The sequence below is a fragment of the Salvia hispanica genome, chromosome 1, assembly GCF_029641045.1.
Source record: "Salvia hispanica isolate PSC_SH4W2 chromosome 1, Shi_PSC_v1, whole genome shotgun sequence".
In the NCBI taxonomy this organism is placed as follows: Eukaryota; Viridiplantae; Streptophyta; class Magnoliopsida; order Lamiales; family Lamiaceae; genus Salvia; species Salvia hispanica.
This window is the reverse complement of record NC_142692.1, coordinates 40,896,011-40,914,947: the sequence shown is the minus strand read 5'-3', so window position 1 is coordinate 40,914,947 and position 18,937 is coordinate 40,896,011. Positions and strand designations below refer to the sequence as shown.

The following is an 18,937-nucleotide window of genomic DNA, read 5'->3' as shown; positions in this document are numbered from 1 at the left end:
CCTATTCAATAACAAAAAAGCCCACTATCCAAAGGCTACACAAAAAACCTCGGAGATTCTGAAATTAGGGTTGTGTTGATTTGTGTTGATTTCATTTTTCCAAATCATCTCTCACATCTCTTGGAATCATGGCTAACAGTGCGTATGCTCTTCTTCTTCTTCTCTTTCTGTTCATCAATTTTTGTTTGGGATTTTGATGGATTTATTGCTATGCAGCTGCAACGAGGTCTTTCCTGCAAGTGGCGGTCACGGAGGAGGCCACGCCGCCGCTCAGAGTCGTCCAGATCGAAGGACTGGTATGTTTATTGTTAGGAAACAGTTATCGGTGTGAAGTAAAAAATTTTACATTGTTTGATTTTGATTTTTTTGTTATTTATAAGATATAGTCTTATGTTTTGGACCTATCAATTGCATTTGAGCTTGATTGCTACCCGACGATTGCTACAGTTATCGAATTGCGTTTCTAATACGTTATGCTTGTAAATATGGTTCAGGTTATTCTGAAGATAATTAAGCACTGCAAGGAGTTCTCGCCGGCTCTGGTTACTGGGCAGCTGCTTGGTTTGGACGTTGGTAGTGTTCTCGAAGTCACTAATTGCTTCCCGTTTCCGGTGTGTAAATTGCTTCAGCTTATCATATTTATTGGACGACTGCGTATTTTGATAATTATATTGTTTTCATACTACATATTTGTGTATAATGTTGCAGATCCGTGAGGAAGATGAGGAGGTTGAAGCTGAAGGTGCTAATTATCAGCTGGAGATGATGAGATGCCTAAGGGAGGTTAATGTAGACAACAATACTGTTGGTTGGTAAGTATTCTCCTTGCTTAAGTCCTCCAAAACATCCAATTCTTGTATTTTGTGAAGAAAAGGAAAAGAATAAGAAAAGAAGAGAAGATAGGAGAAAAATGCAAAAAACCTCTAAACTGAAAAGGTCGCAGTTCACGTGCCCTGACCCTATATTCTGAAAGAATTGCGAAGTTAATCCCAAAAACTGAAAGGCTGTCCAATTTGATCCCGAATTTGGAAATCTCTCACTATCAGCTAAGCTGCAATATTTCGGGGTCTACTAAGATGTCTAGTCTAGGTTTTAGTGGCTAAGTTCCAGGATTAGAATGTCTGATGTGCATTAATAGTTGGCTGTTAGGATTTTCTAGGCTTTATCCGTGAACAATGTCTACAAGCATTCAGTGGGATATAGTCTCATGGCATTTTCAATGAAAGAAAACTGGTAATCATACAATGTTAACATACTGTTATTTTCTTTACATTCTCATGTGATAATCCTTCCAGGTATCAATCAACTATGTTTGGCTCTTTCCAGACAGTGGAATTGATAGAGACTTTTATGAATTACCAGGTAGTCTCTCACCTATTACTAGATCATGTTGTGCTTTGGTTGTTCGTCTCCAGACTGCCACTCGCATTGGCTATAGTTGATGTGATCACATCCTAATATTTCTGCTTGATATGCATTTTTGGCGTATTCGCTAATAGTGTTTAGTCTTGCTTGTCTAACATGTTACTAAATTGATGACAGGAAAATATAAGAAGATGTGTCTGCATCATTTATGACCCTTCAAGAGCTAATCAAGGTGTCCTAGCGTTGAAGGCACTGAAGCTTTCTGATACATTCATGGAGCTTTATCGCACAAATAACTTCAAAGGAGAGAAGTATGTGCTTATTTTCTATTGCCCTTAAAAAATGTGAAACTCATCCTTTTCATGAATTCAAATGCAGTAATGCACAGTCTGTATCTTACATTTGCTTTCCTCACAGGTTGAGGGAGAAAAATCTTTCCTTTGTGGATATTTTTGAAGAGATTCCTGTAAGTGATCTATTTTTTATTTCTGAGTTTGACTAAAATTGCCAAATTATTCTTCTAAAAAATTTTTTGTTCTATTTCGGGATAAGAAGCAAGAGTTTATTAAGAATCTAAATGGATCTTAATTTAGTATAGAATAAGTTTTCGATGATCTAGTTGAGGGTCCAATAGAGAGAAAGCTTAATCCATGGCATAAGTGATGAATACCTAATTTAGATATTCCAGACTCCTTCATAAAATATGATTTTGCAATATGAATATTTAGAAGCTTCTATCTATGATTTTGTTGATAGCCAATCAAAAACTTGGAATTGATTCGTCGTTGGGGTTGACATATGTATCTTGTGTTGAAGGTTAAGTTGGGTAGATTTGTGTTTCTATTCTTTTCATGGAACAAAAAATTGCATTTTGATTGCTGGTTGTAAACAACTTTTGATTTCAAACTGACACTCTAAGCAATATGTTAAACTATTAACTGGTCCTTTCATTTTCCAGATCAAGGTTTCAAACTCTGCTCTAATCAGCGCATTTATGACTGAGCTCGAGGCAGATACTCCAGTCACACAGGTAATCTAGTTTCGACGTAGTTGATCCTTTTACTTTTCCTTAGTGTGCAATAATTAATTCTTAGTCTATTTGGTCAGTGTGATTATGATAGACTGCATCTCTCAACCAGTCCCATTTTAGAGAGAAATGTGGAGTTTCTAATTGAATGCATGGATGACTTGTCAATGGAACAACAAAAGGTCAGTATCTATCTTTGCAAATGGGTGTGTATGCTTGGCCAATGACATGATATGACCCTTCTTTCTCCAGTTCCAATTCTACTACAGGAATCTGTCTCGTCAAGAAGCACAGAAGCAGGCCTGGCTTCAGAAGAGAAGGTAATGTTATGCTGTACACCCAAGTTAATTATCTGAGCATGCTCTTCCCTACTAAGATTACAGGTGTTGTGGGTTCTGTCAAAAATGCATTAACTTTTTTCCTTGTAGGGCTGAAAATGTTGCGCGGAAGAATGCAGGGGAAGAGCCATTACCTGAGGAGGATCCCACAAACCCTATCTTCAAGCCTATTCCCGAGCCATCAAGATTGGATAGTTTCCTCGTAACAAATCAAATTGCAAACTATTGCAACCAAATCAATGGGTATAGTGTAAACCTTCTGCAAGTTTGTTTTCAGTTTGCTTTATGGATTGCTTATTCGCTGTTTATAGCTCTTGTACTTGATATTTTTCTGTGATATTTCCTCTTAATGCATGGTTTGCAGAGTGGCTGGACAAAGCTTTAGCAGACTGTATCTGATGAAGGCTCTTCATGAGAAGTAAACGCGGTCTTCTATCGCCACTCGTGGTTTTGTAACTTAGCAGACGAGTTTACCTATTTTTAAGGGACGGAGAGAGATTATCATTTCTGTGAACGTGGACAATCATAACACACTTGATTTTTAGTTAAATTGAATATTCTCACTCTAGTCTATTGTAGTTTCCTATATTCATACAAACAGGTATACATCCAATAATAGGCAATTTCATGAAAATCAATACAAATACTTGGGCATAACAGAGTAATCTAATCTAAAAGGTTTCACTCTAAAGATGGACTTGTAGCTAAATATTTCATCTTAAAATCACTATACGTTTTGGCAATTCCATGAAAATTAGTACAAATAGCAACAAATTTTCAATTGAAACCAAAGTGGATCTAATATGAAAGGTTTCACTTGGGAGTTTTACATCACAATATTATAGGATGCACATATTATAACCACCACAAGTTGTGGAAACAATCAATCTGTGTACTTATATCTATACAAACAGCTATTTACACCATCTAATGTAATGCTACAAAACACAAAAGTCACAGCCAACTTCTGAGATTTTATGGTCATTTTTCAGTGTTTCCTATACTGAGTTGTTTTTGGTGAGAATGGTAGTAGTAGTCATTGTATCAAACCATGCAACACAGCCATCATCAGTAAGAGGAATACGACACGGAGGCTGAATCTCGAACCATGGGACAGAGTGTGAGCTCCCACGAGATGTACTGAACCAGTGATTTCATCCTTTATTTGGATACTCGAGGAGCCTGACAAACATTGATACCGATAATGAGGTCAAACCGAAGGCTAAAAGTGATAATAACGAATGCTTATAACACTTACAGTTATATTCAGTCCATCCAATTGCTTGCTTTTCGAGGTCATAAAGGACCAGCTTGTTGGCAAGAACCAGATCTGCCAAAATTAGACCGAGCTAAATACAAAACTGAGAACATTACCAGAGAATAATATAGTACTTAACACACTTAAAAATGTGAATAATTTTGCAAATAAGCTTAAATTTCTTATAACATGCTGCTTGCTACCTCAGAAATTAAAAATAATGACAATCAGGGTAAAAGAATAGAAACTACTGGAAAAATAAGAGCATTGGTGCATTCAATCCAGTAAACTTCATATTTCACACGGGATGCAAAAGGTTTCAGATCATGGCGTCAAAGTAACAGATGTAACAACAAATGAAAATCGAATGGGATCTGGAGTTAGAAAAATTGTGGCTCAGAAATTCTAAGGTACATTGAGCAGCTCTTGTTTAAAAAATGTTAGCAACATGTTCATGAGCTACATGAGCCTACTAATGACAACACGGGGAGACAGATTTATCTATAGATGAAAGATTGAACTGCTCCTTCAAGGGAGATGAATTAAATAAATCTTTTATTAATCTAAATAGATTGATGATAAGAGATTGCAAGGTCTTACCTCCTAAAAGTGTAATATTCTGTTTATCCGGGGATTCCAAGCCACTGTTTTGCCACCCAATGCACATCAAGTCTTCCTGCCCAGAAATAACAAGACAAGGGGAGGGCAAAAAACATATTACAGTGGGCAAGAACTAGTTGCAAATTTCAGAGAAATGATGATATATTGTTGCTGTGGTAAATGTATACAGATCATTTTAGTGGAAACACAAAAGTTTGAAGAAATTACTCTATATCTAATCCAATCACTTATAAAGTAGTAAGAAACTATAACCTAGTTACCCTATCCATTAAAACGTTTGTCTACGGAAATTCAAGCGCTGGTGCATTTAAGAATTCGCTTGCCTTCTAGGACCAACCTCTCTAGAGTAATTGTTAATCCGACATTTACCAGAAACAATTTTCATATACTTTTTCGGCTGTAAATTTAAATGAAGGGCAAAGATATTTACATGCAGTAAAGAAATTAATGCAAACGTAAGATGCAATCTACCCCTAGTAAATTTCTGCAAGTTCTCGTTTGCTATGATATAAAATGACAGCAGTAACATTTACGTGAAATATCAGTTATAAACTGCAACCTTAAAAAACAAAAATAAGAAATAATAACCATAGAGCTTCGCAGCCTATCAAACAATTTATGACACAAAATATCGCTACAGATACACTAACAAATATTTTGTTGAAGTAAATAAAAGATAATAGGCATGTTGTTCTTATATAACATATAACATAATGTACTTACAAATGGGAATAGATACTCGTGAGGATAAACCATCAGAGAAAGTGAATTTTGAAAATGGAGGGTCACTGTTGGAAATCCATCATCGACACTACAACAAGTGAATTTAAGTTATAAGGAGGTATTAACTACAAGTGTACAGAATATGATAAGATCATACAATATGCCAGTGACTTGTGAACAAGTAGAAATGTAAGATCAAATCAGAAAGGAAATTATGAATTTGAGAGGTATAAGACAGGTGACTTCACTACCAAATAATGACTGCTAGCATCAAACAAGATTTGGCTTATTCAAGAGAGTGTTAACAATGGATACTACCTGCCAGAAAAATCAAAGCAAGTATATAGGTCGTGAAGCAATTGCAGTTTTAGATCCATCTGCCAGGAGAGTATCTAGCAATTATATAAGACATAAAAGGTAAGTTCATATCCATTCAATTTGGCAATCAAAATGCGTATCATGCAAACTGTTGCAAGTGAGATACCTTTTTCACTAGTGGTTCATAAATCATTTGTGGCAGATATGCCAACGTGGTACCACTGTCAATTATTGCTCCCCTCTTGTCTGCCATATAGATATCTGTAGTCAGATTCAGGAAAACATGACCGACTTGGATTCCAGTCATATTGACATTGTAATGTGGCCTACAATTTCATAAAATAATTGCTTTAAGATAATGGAGTAAAGAACTACACAATTGGCAGACATTAACATTATAAAGATAACAATAACAGCAGATTTTTGTAAATCAGGAAACAACAGAAGACAATCAAGTACCAACGCCGAGATCTTTTAACTTGAAAAGTGCAGACCAGTGCAGAGTGAATCACTGTTAGAGTTGTTTCAAAAGGAAAGTTCAAAGTATTGCAACAAGATCATTACAAACAATCTTTCAGAACGAACCACTTCCCTATATTGTGTGTAATCTTGCAGAATGCGCTGCTCTATATTGTCCCTAGACCTAGTTTAATACTATGTTGAGGATGCATGAAGTTGTAAAATAATATGTATGCCAAGGGATCTGACATACTGGTTTGGCACCAAGGGTGTTGTATTTACTAGAGGTTGAACCACATGCCCAATAGCAAAGATACCTCCACCATTTACACCATCTAAGCAATGAGCAAACATCTTTTTCACTCTTCCAGACGAAGCCAGCTGTGAAAGCATTGACGAGTTAGATTTTCCAAAACCCAATATGCCATTAAGTGCCTCGTCCGATGACCCCAGATCTCCAGATTGTTGGGCACCACATCTGCTCAAAAAGGTTTCACTTATTATTGCATAAAGTGAGAACACAATAATTCCTAAATACAAGAAAACTTCAAAAATTAACACAGGAAACAGTTTATTGTATAGCATTTGCATGTAATGAAATCAGATGGGATTATTACAAAATCCTCGACTTATTTTCAGACATAACTGTGACAGATGAAGCTATCATATGCATATCAGTTCGAGCAAGAACCACAAATACGCAGAGAGAATCAAGAGATGAAGGGATTAGCATTCAAAGTAGAGCTATAATAGATGGAATAAGCATTTATAAAATCTTATACCATCAAGCAGCAAGTTTACCAGGTAAAAGAATAGTTTTAAACCTTCTGTATTCCGAAAGCACCTAACCTTTTATGTGGCATCACCTCTCTAATTTCTGTTATGGTGACAAACCTCTACTAAACAACATAGGCTACATCCCAAAGCTAGTATAATTGCTAAGCGTCAAAACAAATCTTGCTATTGCAATGCACACCAAATGCTTGAGTTTCTATAGTCACTTCAAAAATCAGAAACATACAGTATTAGAACAATAACATACCCAAAAATAACACTTCCATTGGCTGATTTTGTTTCCAAATCTCCAGAGATTCGATCATACTGGACAACATCCTCAACAAAGTATCCTATGGTATAGCTCCCATCTCCATACACCTCAGTATACAAGCATGACGAATTAGCATTGCAGCCTGATAAGCCTCCACCGATCTCTTTACAAAATTTTTCCTCACATGACACTAGTTTTCCAGTAAGAGAATCTTTTGGATTGTAAAGAGGAAGTTCTATCTGCCAAAACATAAAATCAATCACAATATAACCAGAGAAGAAGGAATTCTACTGCAGTAAGACCACTAGAACTTTTATCATGAACCAAAAGTACATAGGAAACAGATGAGGATCGGATCATACACCATGGTAGCCTCGTCGGGGGCATTGATGGCACTGAATGCAGTTAACCCAAGTTATATCAGTTCCAGTGTCAACCTGCACATAATAATCTTCCGACGGTGTTCCAATGCCTATTTTAGCATAGTAGAGCCTGTGCCATAAGCAAGAGAGTGCTGTGAGATTTGACACTCATGTGCTGAACTTAAAATTTATAACCAATTGCTTGTCATTTTTCTCTTTCTGAAGGATAAAGTTCAAAAATAACCACATATCCATTGTTTGATGTTTCAAGTAGCAGTTCAAAAGTCATATTCCATGAATAAATATTAAATAACAACGATTCAAGTAACTTGCAGAACTAGATAATGCTTTTGCAACCTGGTTAATAACAAACATTAATTATTTAGTTAGCACGTTATTATTGCAAAGCTGACTACTTGAACATGCATGCCTGTACAAGACCAAACATTATTAACAGATAAAGTGATACATGAGCAACTGAGGGGTATTTTAGGACCAAAAATCAATAACCAGTCCCATGATATAGAAAACTCTTGAACGACCCATCATGTTTAGGGAATTAGGGCACTATGAATAAGATATGAATAACTTATAAAGCAAAAACAGAAATCAGTCATAGAATTGATCTTAAGGTAGCAGAAGCCTATCGTGCCATAATAACTTATTAAGCAGTGTAGTAAACCTTGGTAGAATCCATCAAATGTTATGCATCATTCTATGGTATGATTAGTAACTTAAACATGGAAGCATGATAATGCGTACTAAGAAAACAGTATGACATTCCATCCAGGATCCCCTTTACAACCCAATTATTCCTCAGATTCAGCCAGGAAAACAAACACAGTTTCAAAAACTCACATCAATCGCAAAGTCACAAATTCACCTCATGTATATAACAATATCCAACACTGAATTGAGTAAATTGCTATACAAATATTTGACACTACAAAAGTGAAGAACACACTTCTCAATTTCTAAAGAGGAAAAGTAAACCATAGAAAACTAAAAACTTCAGAAAATAAATTAAAACCAGAATTTCGTCCAGCGTAGCTTGGAAATAAGCATCAATTCACGATGAGAAACCAACAGATGACCAGAATTCCCCATTCTAATTATAAATCAGACTTAGCAAACCGCGCAATACTAAAATGCAAAATCTCCAAACAATTCTCTCTATAGAACTGGAAGCAAAAAACCACCAATCATCACCAAATTCAAATAACAGCACCGCATCCTCTATTCAACAGCGAAAACGAACAAGGAAATCAAAAAAATCAAAAGGAGTAAAGTAGAGTAAACAGCGCACCCGGCGGCGTCAGGACGACCGGTGCCTCCGAGGGGGAGGTCTACGCCGGCGAGAATGGAGAGATGGCGGATATCATCGTGAGCTCTGAGGGCGCTGAGACTGGCGTCGGAGCCGGCGAATTTGTAATTCACTTTGATAACACCGGCAGCGCCGCCGCCGATTCCGGCGACTGGATTCAGAGAGAGAAAATTGAGCAGCGGCGGGAGAAGGAGGAGAAGGAGAGAGCGGAAGCGCCGCTCCATCTCACTGGTTTCTGCTGCACAAGTCGTTCTTCGTCTGAGAATGATTTTCGTATTCCAATTTATTTATTTTATTTTATTTCATTACATTTATAATTTAAATTATTTAATTTTAATTTGTCTCGTGATTAATTTAAAGCAGGCTTGTCATATATTGAAACCTTTATTAGAATCTGAAATGGATACTCGAATTTGTTACCCCAGATAACTTCTAGGCCTAATACTCGAACCGGGTCGTTTATAAGTTCAAATTATGAACGATCCAAAATGAAAAAGGAAAAAAAAATCATGGGCAAAGGAAACAATAATAACTAATTTTATGATTTTTGTCTATCTTTTCTGGTCCGTGTCGTTTCAAAAGTCATTTTACTAAGGTAATAACTTGCACACATTTGAAGATATCAATTATGTGATTCAACTTATCAATTTATGTGATTCGACTCATCGATTATCTTTTTCCATGTCAATACATGCCATCGCGTGTATATTTACGGAGTGACGATGAAATCTAAAATGAAAGGAAGGATTCCATATTCCTTAAAAGTTTGGCTCAAGTTGAAACTATGCCACAAAATCAAATGTGTAGGGACAGATTCCTTTGTCCAAAGATTTGGTGTCAATTTTTAGAAGATCGTTTAGAGTATTTGATTCCTATATATCTTAAATTTTTGGTCAATCTCTGATCTTCAACAATCAGTGGAGCATCTGCATTTTTCTCCTTCCTCCAACCTTTTGTACATAAACATGTAATATTTTGGTGAACGAACCTAGCAAGTACACACATTTAGACACCGGAAAAGATCGTGCGAGGCTTGGTAGGGCTTTTCATAAAAGATGAGCCAGGGTCGAGCCAGCCTGAAGCAATAATTATGAATTGTCATACGCATAATTCATAAGCATGGTCAAGGTATAAACACATGAGAGAGAAGCCCCTACATGTAAATATAAAGGATACAAAAGAAAGATGTGCAGACACAATTGACATGAAAGGCAACAAAATATAGGATAGTATACAACAATTTTGGAGCTCAAAGTTGACTTCTTTCTGATGATAACGACAGGGTATCGTGTATACATGCCAGATGTTGGAGGGAATTCGTTGTTAACAGGCTCGCACACGGGTGTCTGAAGCAGCTTCAGAAAGAAAGTCTCTTGCCCAGAGGGCTTCAAACTGCGTTAACCAGAGTGACAGATTAGAATGGCATAGCAGTACAGGATATTTCAATGTATATAATTTTGTTTTTTCTAGTGAACTAACTTGATCAGGAAGACATCAAAATCATAAGATATTCATGAATCATGAGATGCCAAAACCATGTCTAAAATCTCAATTATGAATCTACAAGAGATAATTCTACAATCTCCTCCTATAATTGGTGCTTTTGAACAATCCGAGTACAACATATTAATTTCACGTCCGATTAAGTGCCAAGTTCTATGTGTACCTGGTTGATCCCAAGCTCGACCCAATGAGCACCCCTTTCAATCATGACATCCTACTCATAAGATTCCATGAGCATTGCAAAACCTTAACTTAAATGGACTTAGCTACACCATCTTACTCCTCCAATCACACTTGACCATATATAGTCAGAGAGAATCAACCAGAAAAGGCCGAGTAGAAGCTTCATGCACCAGGCAATCATGTAGCTTTCAGCACCCGTTGTACGTCTTCAAGGCAAGCTACAAGATCTCCATATTCTTTAGTGTTAGAAAGATCTATAGCTTGTTTTATGGTACTCTTCAAATGCATCTCAGCAGCAAACAGTTCTCTACGGCTGTTGCCACGCAAAGCAAGTTCCTGATACACCTTGCACAGTTCCAAGGAAGCATTTGCAAATTTCACAAATCGATCCTTGTCCTTCCACAAATCTGATCCTTGATATGATCTAACTTGCTTAAGTAGAGCCTCGGAGCACATTGCGAGATCTCCTTTCAGTTTGTGCCACCTAGCATATAATCCCCATATGTCAGCATTTCCACCACTTTGAACAATCTGTCTTAAGATTTTGCCAATCAATTCAATTAGGTGCTCAGCTTCCCTGCTTCTGGCAGAGTCAATTTGCAAACCATGTGCTCCTCCATTGGCATTAGCAACATTTGAGCTAACATTGGCAGGGTCAGTATGACTACTATCACTATTTGCCACATTAGACTCTGACTGACTATTCAATGTGCGTTCTTCAATTTCGAGCATGATTCTTTCTAACAACCCAGAGTCGCATCGTTTCTTATTAGTCAAGTCCAGCACCTTTTGTACAGCTTCCATCGCCTGGCTTAAGTTTCCAATATCAACAGCAACTTGGCTATAGTTCTCCCACATTTGCCAGCTCTCTCGCTTCAGCTTTAGTGCTTCTTTAAATGCAATGAAAGCCTCCTTACTTCTCTTCTTCACCATATGTAAACAAGCAATATTATTCCAAGCCTCTCCGTTTTCAGGATCAAGTTGAACTGCACGTGTAAAAGCATCCAGTGCTTTATCAACATCCTTAGACTTTAAGGCAGCAGCACCAAGCGCAAACCAGCCATCTGGATACAAAGAATTCAAACCCATAGCAGACTCCCATAAGATTTTTGACTTCTCATACTCTCCTCGGTTGTAGGCAGAGCGAGCAAGAGAACGATATGCTCGCGCAGAACGTCGTCCCGAGACTTCAAGGGCCTTCTCATAGGAAGCATCGTCATTTGTAACATCACCAAGAGAGCACCATAACCTTGGGTCAGATGGCTTTTCACATAGGCGTTTCTTGATGAGTTCAACAGCTGCTGCTTTCTTATCCATTAGCTGGTAACAGTAAATCAGATTATCCCATAGCTCAAGATCCTCATAAATCTTAAGAGCTTCCCCAATCAAGCCACAACTTACCAAAAGATCACCATATTCCCTGAGAAGAGCATTTAACACCAGTCATATAGCAATAAATATTTAAAAATGGACACTACAATGTGGTAGGAAGAATTCACATAATCCTTTCCATTTAGCTAAAAGAGGAAAGGATTGACCATAACAATGTGAGAAAGCAGCATACTTGCGTAGTGCAGGAATCGGAGGCATATTCATTCCAAAGCAGTAATATAATCTTTCAGCAACTCCAGGACCAGGAGAATGATTGTATACACCTTCCACCTGTCATAGGACAATAGTAAATTGATGATATTAAGCAATCTTAGTCCAGGACTGAAATATTTTCCACAGGTAAAAAGCATGCGCTGATCGCAAGCAGGGGGTATCCACAACAATGATCTTGCAACAAATAACCCTTACTATGCAAAAAAAATGGGCAGAGCCTTACACATAAATTCATGTTGATAAACTTACATTAAAATTTTCATCCATTAAGAATTAAAATGAAAACACTGTTTTAGTCAGGTTCCTCATAAGTTTCTAAGCCCATAAATGACAGGCTCCATCTTCCTAAATAGGACATTACTCGTATAACCCAGCCTGGAGTTCAAGATCAAACTTGAATAATGAAATGATGTTAGCAATTTAGCATATTTATTATTTACAAACTTCAGTTTCAACAAAATTTGGCTCAAAGTAGAGAGACTTTTTTTAATTGAAAGTGCATTTTTTTACTTCAAACACACGGGTGGAAGTATAGTGCAAGAAACTGAACAATAGAGAATTCCCTTCACTAATAGTTTAGTTCTCATAATATTTTCTTGATGGCTACATTCCAGTTCTTTCCTAATAAAAAAACTCAGGTTTGTGTTTATATTGGCCGGCTACTCAATACACATCTCATCTTTCAGTTAGAATTCATGGCACATGCTTTCTGCTTTGAAGTCCAAATCGTACAGCACAATACTATACCACCAGACACCAACCAATAGAAAATTAAAGCAGGAAAGTTTGACTTTCCACTAAATGATTAATAGGACTGATAGGCATAGCAAAAATCCTTTCAAATGTTCAAGAAAACTCCAAAAATTAAATTAAATAAAAATTCGGTAAACACACATTGTTCTCAAAATTTATTTGTTATTGATGATAACATGAAGGATACTTGAGATATTGGCTAGAAAAGAAAGAGAGAGGGAGATTATACCAGTTGTTCCATCATCATCAATGATCGCTGTTTTGTTCTACTACGACTTGATTCCCATCGGACACGCAATAAGTTGCAAAAACACCGAAGCTGGGAAATGAAAAATAGTCGGATCGTGATTAGCAAGTCGAGAACCAATCAATATAGAAATCTCATTGTTGACAGTTATGACAAAGACATGTGGTCCTCAAAGTCACGAAAAAAAAAATAAAAAGCAAAAATAGTCACATACACACACTTATATAGGGGGCGGGGGGTTAGTACCCAAGCCTTAGGTAGTACTTTATTGCACCCAATCTTAACCATTGATGGTGAAAATTTAGACAAACCAATTGCATTTTACATAGATCAAGTTTTTTTGTCATAATAAAAGCACATGCTCAGTGAATTCACTTTATGCATATTTGTTTTCAACATTATGTATACTTCTGTTTAATAGTAGCATGCAATTTTTTGTTTTAACATTAAGCATAAAACTATGGATATACTCTTACTGCATGATGTAATCCCATTAAAATAGAAAGAGATGATTCCAAAAAATTTTAAAATTTGCGTATGATTATTTCTGTTAAAAAATAGTACTAGCATTTTCAGTGTAACAATGTGCATCTATGTGTTTAACAGCATGCATTTTTGTGTAGGGACCAAATCCAGAAGAAGATACTTATCCTAACCAAGAATAGAGATGAATTTCAAGAATCAATAAAAATTTCCTTACCATGAATGGAGATGGACTCTGAGAATCAATAGCCTCTATATATGGAGCCATTTCCCACTCTGAAACACAAGATCAAGATTAGGATCCCATATCTTGACAATTGACATTAGTTGAAAACGCGCAATCACAGACCTCTCCACCATCATCTGATTTAGCTCATCATAGGATAGTGGAGGTTACCAGTTATGACAATTGTGAAGACAAAATCAGAATAGAGTTATCAAAAACAAAGATCTCAAACAGCTTTAGAGAAAGAACAGCATACTTTGCATTTCATCATTGCGCGCTTTTTTTTCAACCAAAAGACATTGTGCCAGAATTAACGCCTGCTGTGTTGCAGTCAATGAAGTGGCTGCAACAGAATGCTGTTTAGCATCCTGCTCAACACTTTCAGAGTTTTTCTCATCTACTGCGAATCTGGGGGTCATTAATATATCAGAAGCTTCATTTTCAGAAGATTGTGCAGGTGGGGAATTGGTATTACTGCTGGACTTGGCACTTCCATTATTCGTTCCAGTAACAAGAAGAAGCTGTGCTTTTGGCTCCACCTGTATACCCAGTAACCATCAGTGAATAAGAAAAAAAAAAGAATCTCCATCTAACTTTATGTGATGTGTGAAAGATAACCTGATGCACAGTCCGAAATCCCAGAGCACCAGTCAGATAAAAGTTAAAGTTGGACACCTCTGCAGCCAATTCAAAGTGCCGCCTGAAATACCATTTTTAATCATGGAAAAATGTCACTAAGCAGATAAGGAAAGGCCGACAACCCGAGATTATAAAACTGGAGTAATATATAGCTCTAAAATACATGGAGAAAAAATAAAACTAGCCATAGACATTACTAGAGGTTTCTCATTAAAAAAGATTATAGATTTCTTATTGCAAGTAAGAAAAGGCCGACAGCCCAAGCGGTAAGGGGTACAAATATATGATGCTGATGTCATCAACAAGCTCATGCTTATGAGTATCAACTATCAAATAGCAAATAACCAATATACTAGTCCATGAAGTTGCTTCAATCTATTGGAACATATAACTATGCTTTGGAATTCGTTTATATGCATTTTGAAAATCTGCCAGCATTTCAAATCATCCACTTTCTAGTTTCTACAGATGACCATGTTTTACAACCAGAATAAGATATGCAAATATGTTTTGGCCTACATCCTTCACTTATAACCTCCTGGCCTACTGCATTGTAATATTGTTACTTTGTTATCAATAATACTAACATTTACCAAACAAGTATGAATAAATGTTGATTAAAATACATATAAAACAAGTATGCTGACTCACTTGGAAGTATCTACACGCCCATAATAAAGTTCCACCATCCCTGCTTCTAGCTGGAGGAGAGACAGGATAGTAGAACAGTCTTCATTCGGACACCAATACTCTTCAATCTTCTCTAAGGTGCCCAAATACGAGAAACTTTCATTTTTACAGACTTGTAACAGATCAAAAAGAGAAGATGAACGTTCATCCAACAACTTTTGATGCAAGAACAAAGCTCTGGCCAGCCACCAGGATGTGCTTCTTATTCCATCTATGGAAGAAAGACTTTCTTCAAATAGGGCATCTTTCATCTTGAGCAGAAGAGTCTTTCCGAAAATTAAGTACTGCAAGCAAAATATATAAAGCTAAACATTTAACAAAGAGATTAAAAAACTAAGATGACAAAAAAAAAGCGAGAGATAGAACTTTTACACGACATTGTATAGTGATGCAGATAATATTCAGTTTTAGACATATTATGCTCATAAATAATTGTGAATAAATAAACCACTAGAGAATATAGAGTGGAGGTATGTAATAAGCATGTTCTACTATGTTCAACTTTTGGCTGCCATATTTTGTAGAAAATTTGTTTGAACCTTGAAGACAATTTAAACTTTAAAAAGTATACATTTTTGTAACAACTTATTGATTCTCTTACTTGTATGGACTAAAATGAAAATAATACAGGATATGGGGAAATTTTTCTAACAGAAGCAAATTGACTAATTCACTCATTAAATGAGCATGACCATTGCAGATTCACCATACGCTTCACAATGGAAGTTGGAACTATTTGCCCAAGTAGGAATGACATTTACTCAAGACTCAAAAAGAAAACACAATGCACCTCAACATTGAAGAAAAGTATATAGGATCAGTGAACAATACAGATGTGATTACTTAATTCAAAAGAGTAAATCAATTTGAGTACATATACCTGCAAGTTAGAGAATTTGGCACAAAGGTCAGAACCAACAGACATGAGTTCCTTGTGTGCCCATGCTTCCCACTCCATCCATTCATCACCAACTTTTTTATACTCAGTGATCGACAATTTTGCAAGTGGCATCAAAGGAACACTAACCGATGGCCTGTTACAAAATCGCACAAAAAGCAAATGAAACCCACTCTGGTCATCATTTCAAAACTTATGCCTTAAAATTAAAAAATCAAACTAATTGTTATATTTGTATATGGTTTTTTCTTGTTAAAAGAACAGGAAACAAACCCACACGCAATATCCATAAAGTACTATTTGTCACGCCCTATGCTTATAAGGTTCTCATGGGCTGCAGCAGAGTCCAAATGTTGCATAAATGCTTTGGTACAAAATCAAATTTGGGTTTTAGCCAAGAAGACACGTGATTGAAGTTTACGATATTTCTGTCTAAATCACCCACCAGCTAAATTACAGAATTATGACTTCCAAGATTTATTTTTATGCATCAGGGGGTCTACCGAACAAAATTATACTCCCTCTGCCTACGAAAAATAGTCTCATTTTGCCATTTTGGGATGTCCACGAAAAATAGTCTCATTTTGCCAATTTGGGATGTCCACGAAAAATAGTCTCATTTCAAAAATAGAAACTTTCTCACCTACTTTATTCACTTTTTTCTCTTCTCTTTCTTACTTTTTCTCTTTTTCCTCTCCTACTTTATCTACTTTTTCTCTCATCTCTCTTATTTTACCAATTTCTCATTAAAACTAGTGCCGTCCACAAATGGGACTATTTTTTGTGGGCAGAGGGAGTATAAATTTGTTTATAACATAAATTGATTGACGGGTCTCAATCTCCCTAATCATCTCCATTCATTATCATGGTTTTCACTTTCCAGACTTCTGAAGTCTGTCACCTGTTATGCTTTGATAGCTCATGAGTCAAAATATGAGGATCTCAATCATGCTATTTCAAGCTCAGCAGACAACAGTAGAAAGAGTATCGCATGCATCAAATAAGCAAACAGGTTCTCGTGTATTTATCAGCAGGATCAATTAACCTTGTGATCCTCATCTGACATCAATCACAAATATTACACAGATCTCTGTTTTCAATGACCATTTACACATTATATCCCACAGCAGGCATTTTACACTTCTAAGTTCCCAACTACCGTTTAATACCAAGAACTAAATATATGAGATTCAGAATTATGTTTAGAAATTAACAATATCTAAGTATTGTACCATCTACCAGACTACTATTATAAGCTTAACAAGCCTCAATCTTTCTCTACAAGCAGGCATATCAATAAAACTCCAAAATTAAAACAGCAAGACAATAGAATCAAGACCACAAAATCAATTTAAACGAACAAAGCTGCGACTGCACGAGAAATCACGAGTGACTGACCCTGTAAAGTTACACTGATTGAAGGCAAGCAAAGAAGCAACCGCGATAGCCATCACAATCAACGCTTTATAACCCAATTCCACTGAATCCTCGCTGCCGCTGACATTCAAAAACGAGCTGACGCACTCGGGGAGCAGCTCGGAGTAGAAGCGTTGAGCGGAATCGAGCGAGTCGAGATGGAGACTGGAAAATAAGGATTCAGAAGCGGATGAGGAGGCGAGGGCTTGACGATACTCGCCTGATTCTATTAGAAGCACGACGTCGTTTAGGAGAGAGTGTAGGTGAGGAAATTCAGGCGAGGGTTCGATTGGCGATTGCAGCAAATCCACGGCGTCGGAGGGTATAGAGCAGCGGAGGAGGCGGAGCTCCAGAGAGCGGAGGAGAACGGCGTCGTTTGCTGCCATGCTTGCTCGAGTTAACGCAGAGAAAGAGGGTTTTTGCTGGCGGCAAAATGGAAGGGTTTATTAACGAATCTTAACTTTTTTATTTATTTTTTACTCTCCAAATTTTTTATGTTATAATTTTTCACTCTGGCATTTGTCTATTTATATTGATGTTTGTTATTTAGTTTTTTAAACTAAATTTTTATTCATGAAAAATTACTAATAGTTTAAAATAAAATACTTAGTTCTAATGCATCAATGTCATGTTCTATTACGCCAGTTATTTATAGGAATAGTGTCTGAAATACAAATCAAATACAATCAAGTGGAAGATATCATATTGATTCTTGACTTAGTTTTTTCATTGATTCCTTTCTGCTCTATTTTAATTGAAACTATATCCAATTTGACAAATAATTTATTTATATTATGGAATTTTTTTAATTTTTTAGTAATAAAGTAGACGCATATCAATAAATTGCTTCATTTTTTATTATGTTTATGCTAGTTTCAAGAAGTTGTTCATCATTCACTTAAGTGTAGCTGTGTAGGTACATTTAATTTATAATTTTATGAATATGGATTGAATCTTGACAACAAAAGTGAAAGGACTTAATGATATGCTAGTATTTTATAGGAGGAAGACATGTTAATCAAAATTCCAACTTGATTGAATATTTCTTCTATTCGGTGGGAGAGATGTTCGATATTTTGGCATCGGATTATTAATGATGCGAATTTCCAACACATGCATTATACATGTAGTATCAAATGGGAATGAATCACTTCTATCTTAAAGTTTCATGAGCGAATTGCTAGATAAATCACAATATTTAGTCAACTTTTAGTCTATCTCACATTTCTTTCAAAAATCGAATTATAAATCTTGAAGTTTACAACTTTTGCAATGATTTCATCCATCACTTTCTTGCAAAATACGTCACTCACTATATAAACATGTGTATCATCCTTAAAAGGGGAGTTAACATTCCTAACATAGGCATAACATTTTCACATGTTTAAAATCGGTGGCCACGTCATCACATATTTTATTGGAAAGGAGACAGATAATTGCAAAATTATAAA

General features: G+C 36.3%; 3 protein-coding genes across 3 annotated transcripts; 1 reads left to right on the top strand and 2 right to left on the bottom strand.

Annotated features, from left to right (window-relative positions):
- The first annotated feature begins 1 nt into the window (after position 1).
- Positions 2-3,298, top strand: TIF3H1 (translation initiation factor 3 subunit H1). Its single transcript, XM_048125808.2, has 12 exons — positions 2-138; positions 217-296; positions 495-611; positions 709-812; positions 1,296-1,362; positions 1,543-1,676; positions 1,783-1,831; positions 2,324-2,395; positions 2,473-2,574; positions 2,645-2,712; positions 2,821-2,973; positions 3,095-3,298. Exons 1-12 carry the CDS (start codon positions 129-131, stop codon positions 3,150-3,152), a joined length of 1,014 nt encoding a protein of 337 aa, XP_047981765.1. The 5' UTR covers positions 2-128; the 3' UTR covers positions 3,153-3,298.
- Positions 3,299-3,484: 186 nt separating this feature from the next.
- Positions 3,485-9,125, bottom strand: LOC125222917 (aspartic proteinase 36-like). Its single transcript, XM_048125806.2, has 10 exons — positions 8,826-9,125; positions 7,520-7,649; positions 7,152-7,396; positions 6,363-6,587; positions 5,817-5,976; positions 5,651-5,724; positions 5,333-5,420; positions 4,589-4,664; positions 3,989-4,060; positions 3,485-3,912 (listed from the first exon to the last, which is right to left on the bottom strand). Exons 1-10 carry the CDS (start codon positions 9,065-9,067, stop codon positions 3,767-3,769), a joined length of 1,458 nt encoding a protein of 485 aa, XP_047981763.2. The 5' UTR covers positions 9,068-9,125; the 3' UTR covers positions 3,485-3,766.
- Positions 9,126-9,920: 795 nt separating this feature from the next.
- LOC125222535 (uncharacterized) lies at positions 9,921-17,930 on the bottom strand. The gene is made up of 10 exons (XM_048125203.2): positions 17,469-17,930; positions 16,053-16,206; positions 15,134-15,456; positions 14,462-14,543; positions 14,100-14,382; positions 13,835-13,893; positions 13,117-13,206; positions 12,094-12,191; positions 10,510-11,949; positions 9,921-10,235 (listed from the first exon to the last, which is right to left on the bottom strand). The coding sequence occupies exons 1-9, from the start codon at positions 17,870-17,872 to the stop codon at positions 10,707-10,709; spliced, it is 2,736 nt and encodes a 911-aa protein (XP_047981160.2). The 5' UTR covers positions 17,873-17,930; the 3' UTR covers positions 9,921-10,235; positions 10,510-10,706.
- Between the last annotated feature and the right edge of the window lie 1,007 nt (positions 17,931-18,937).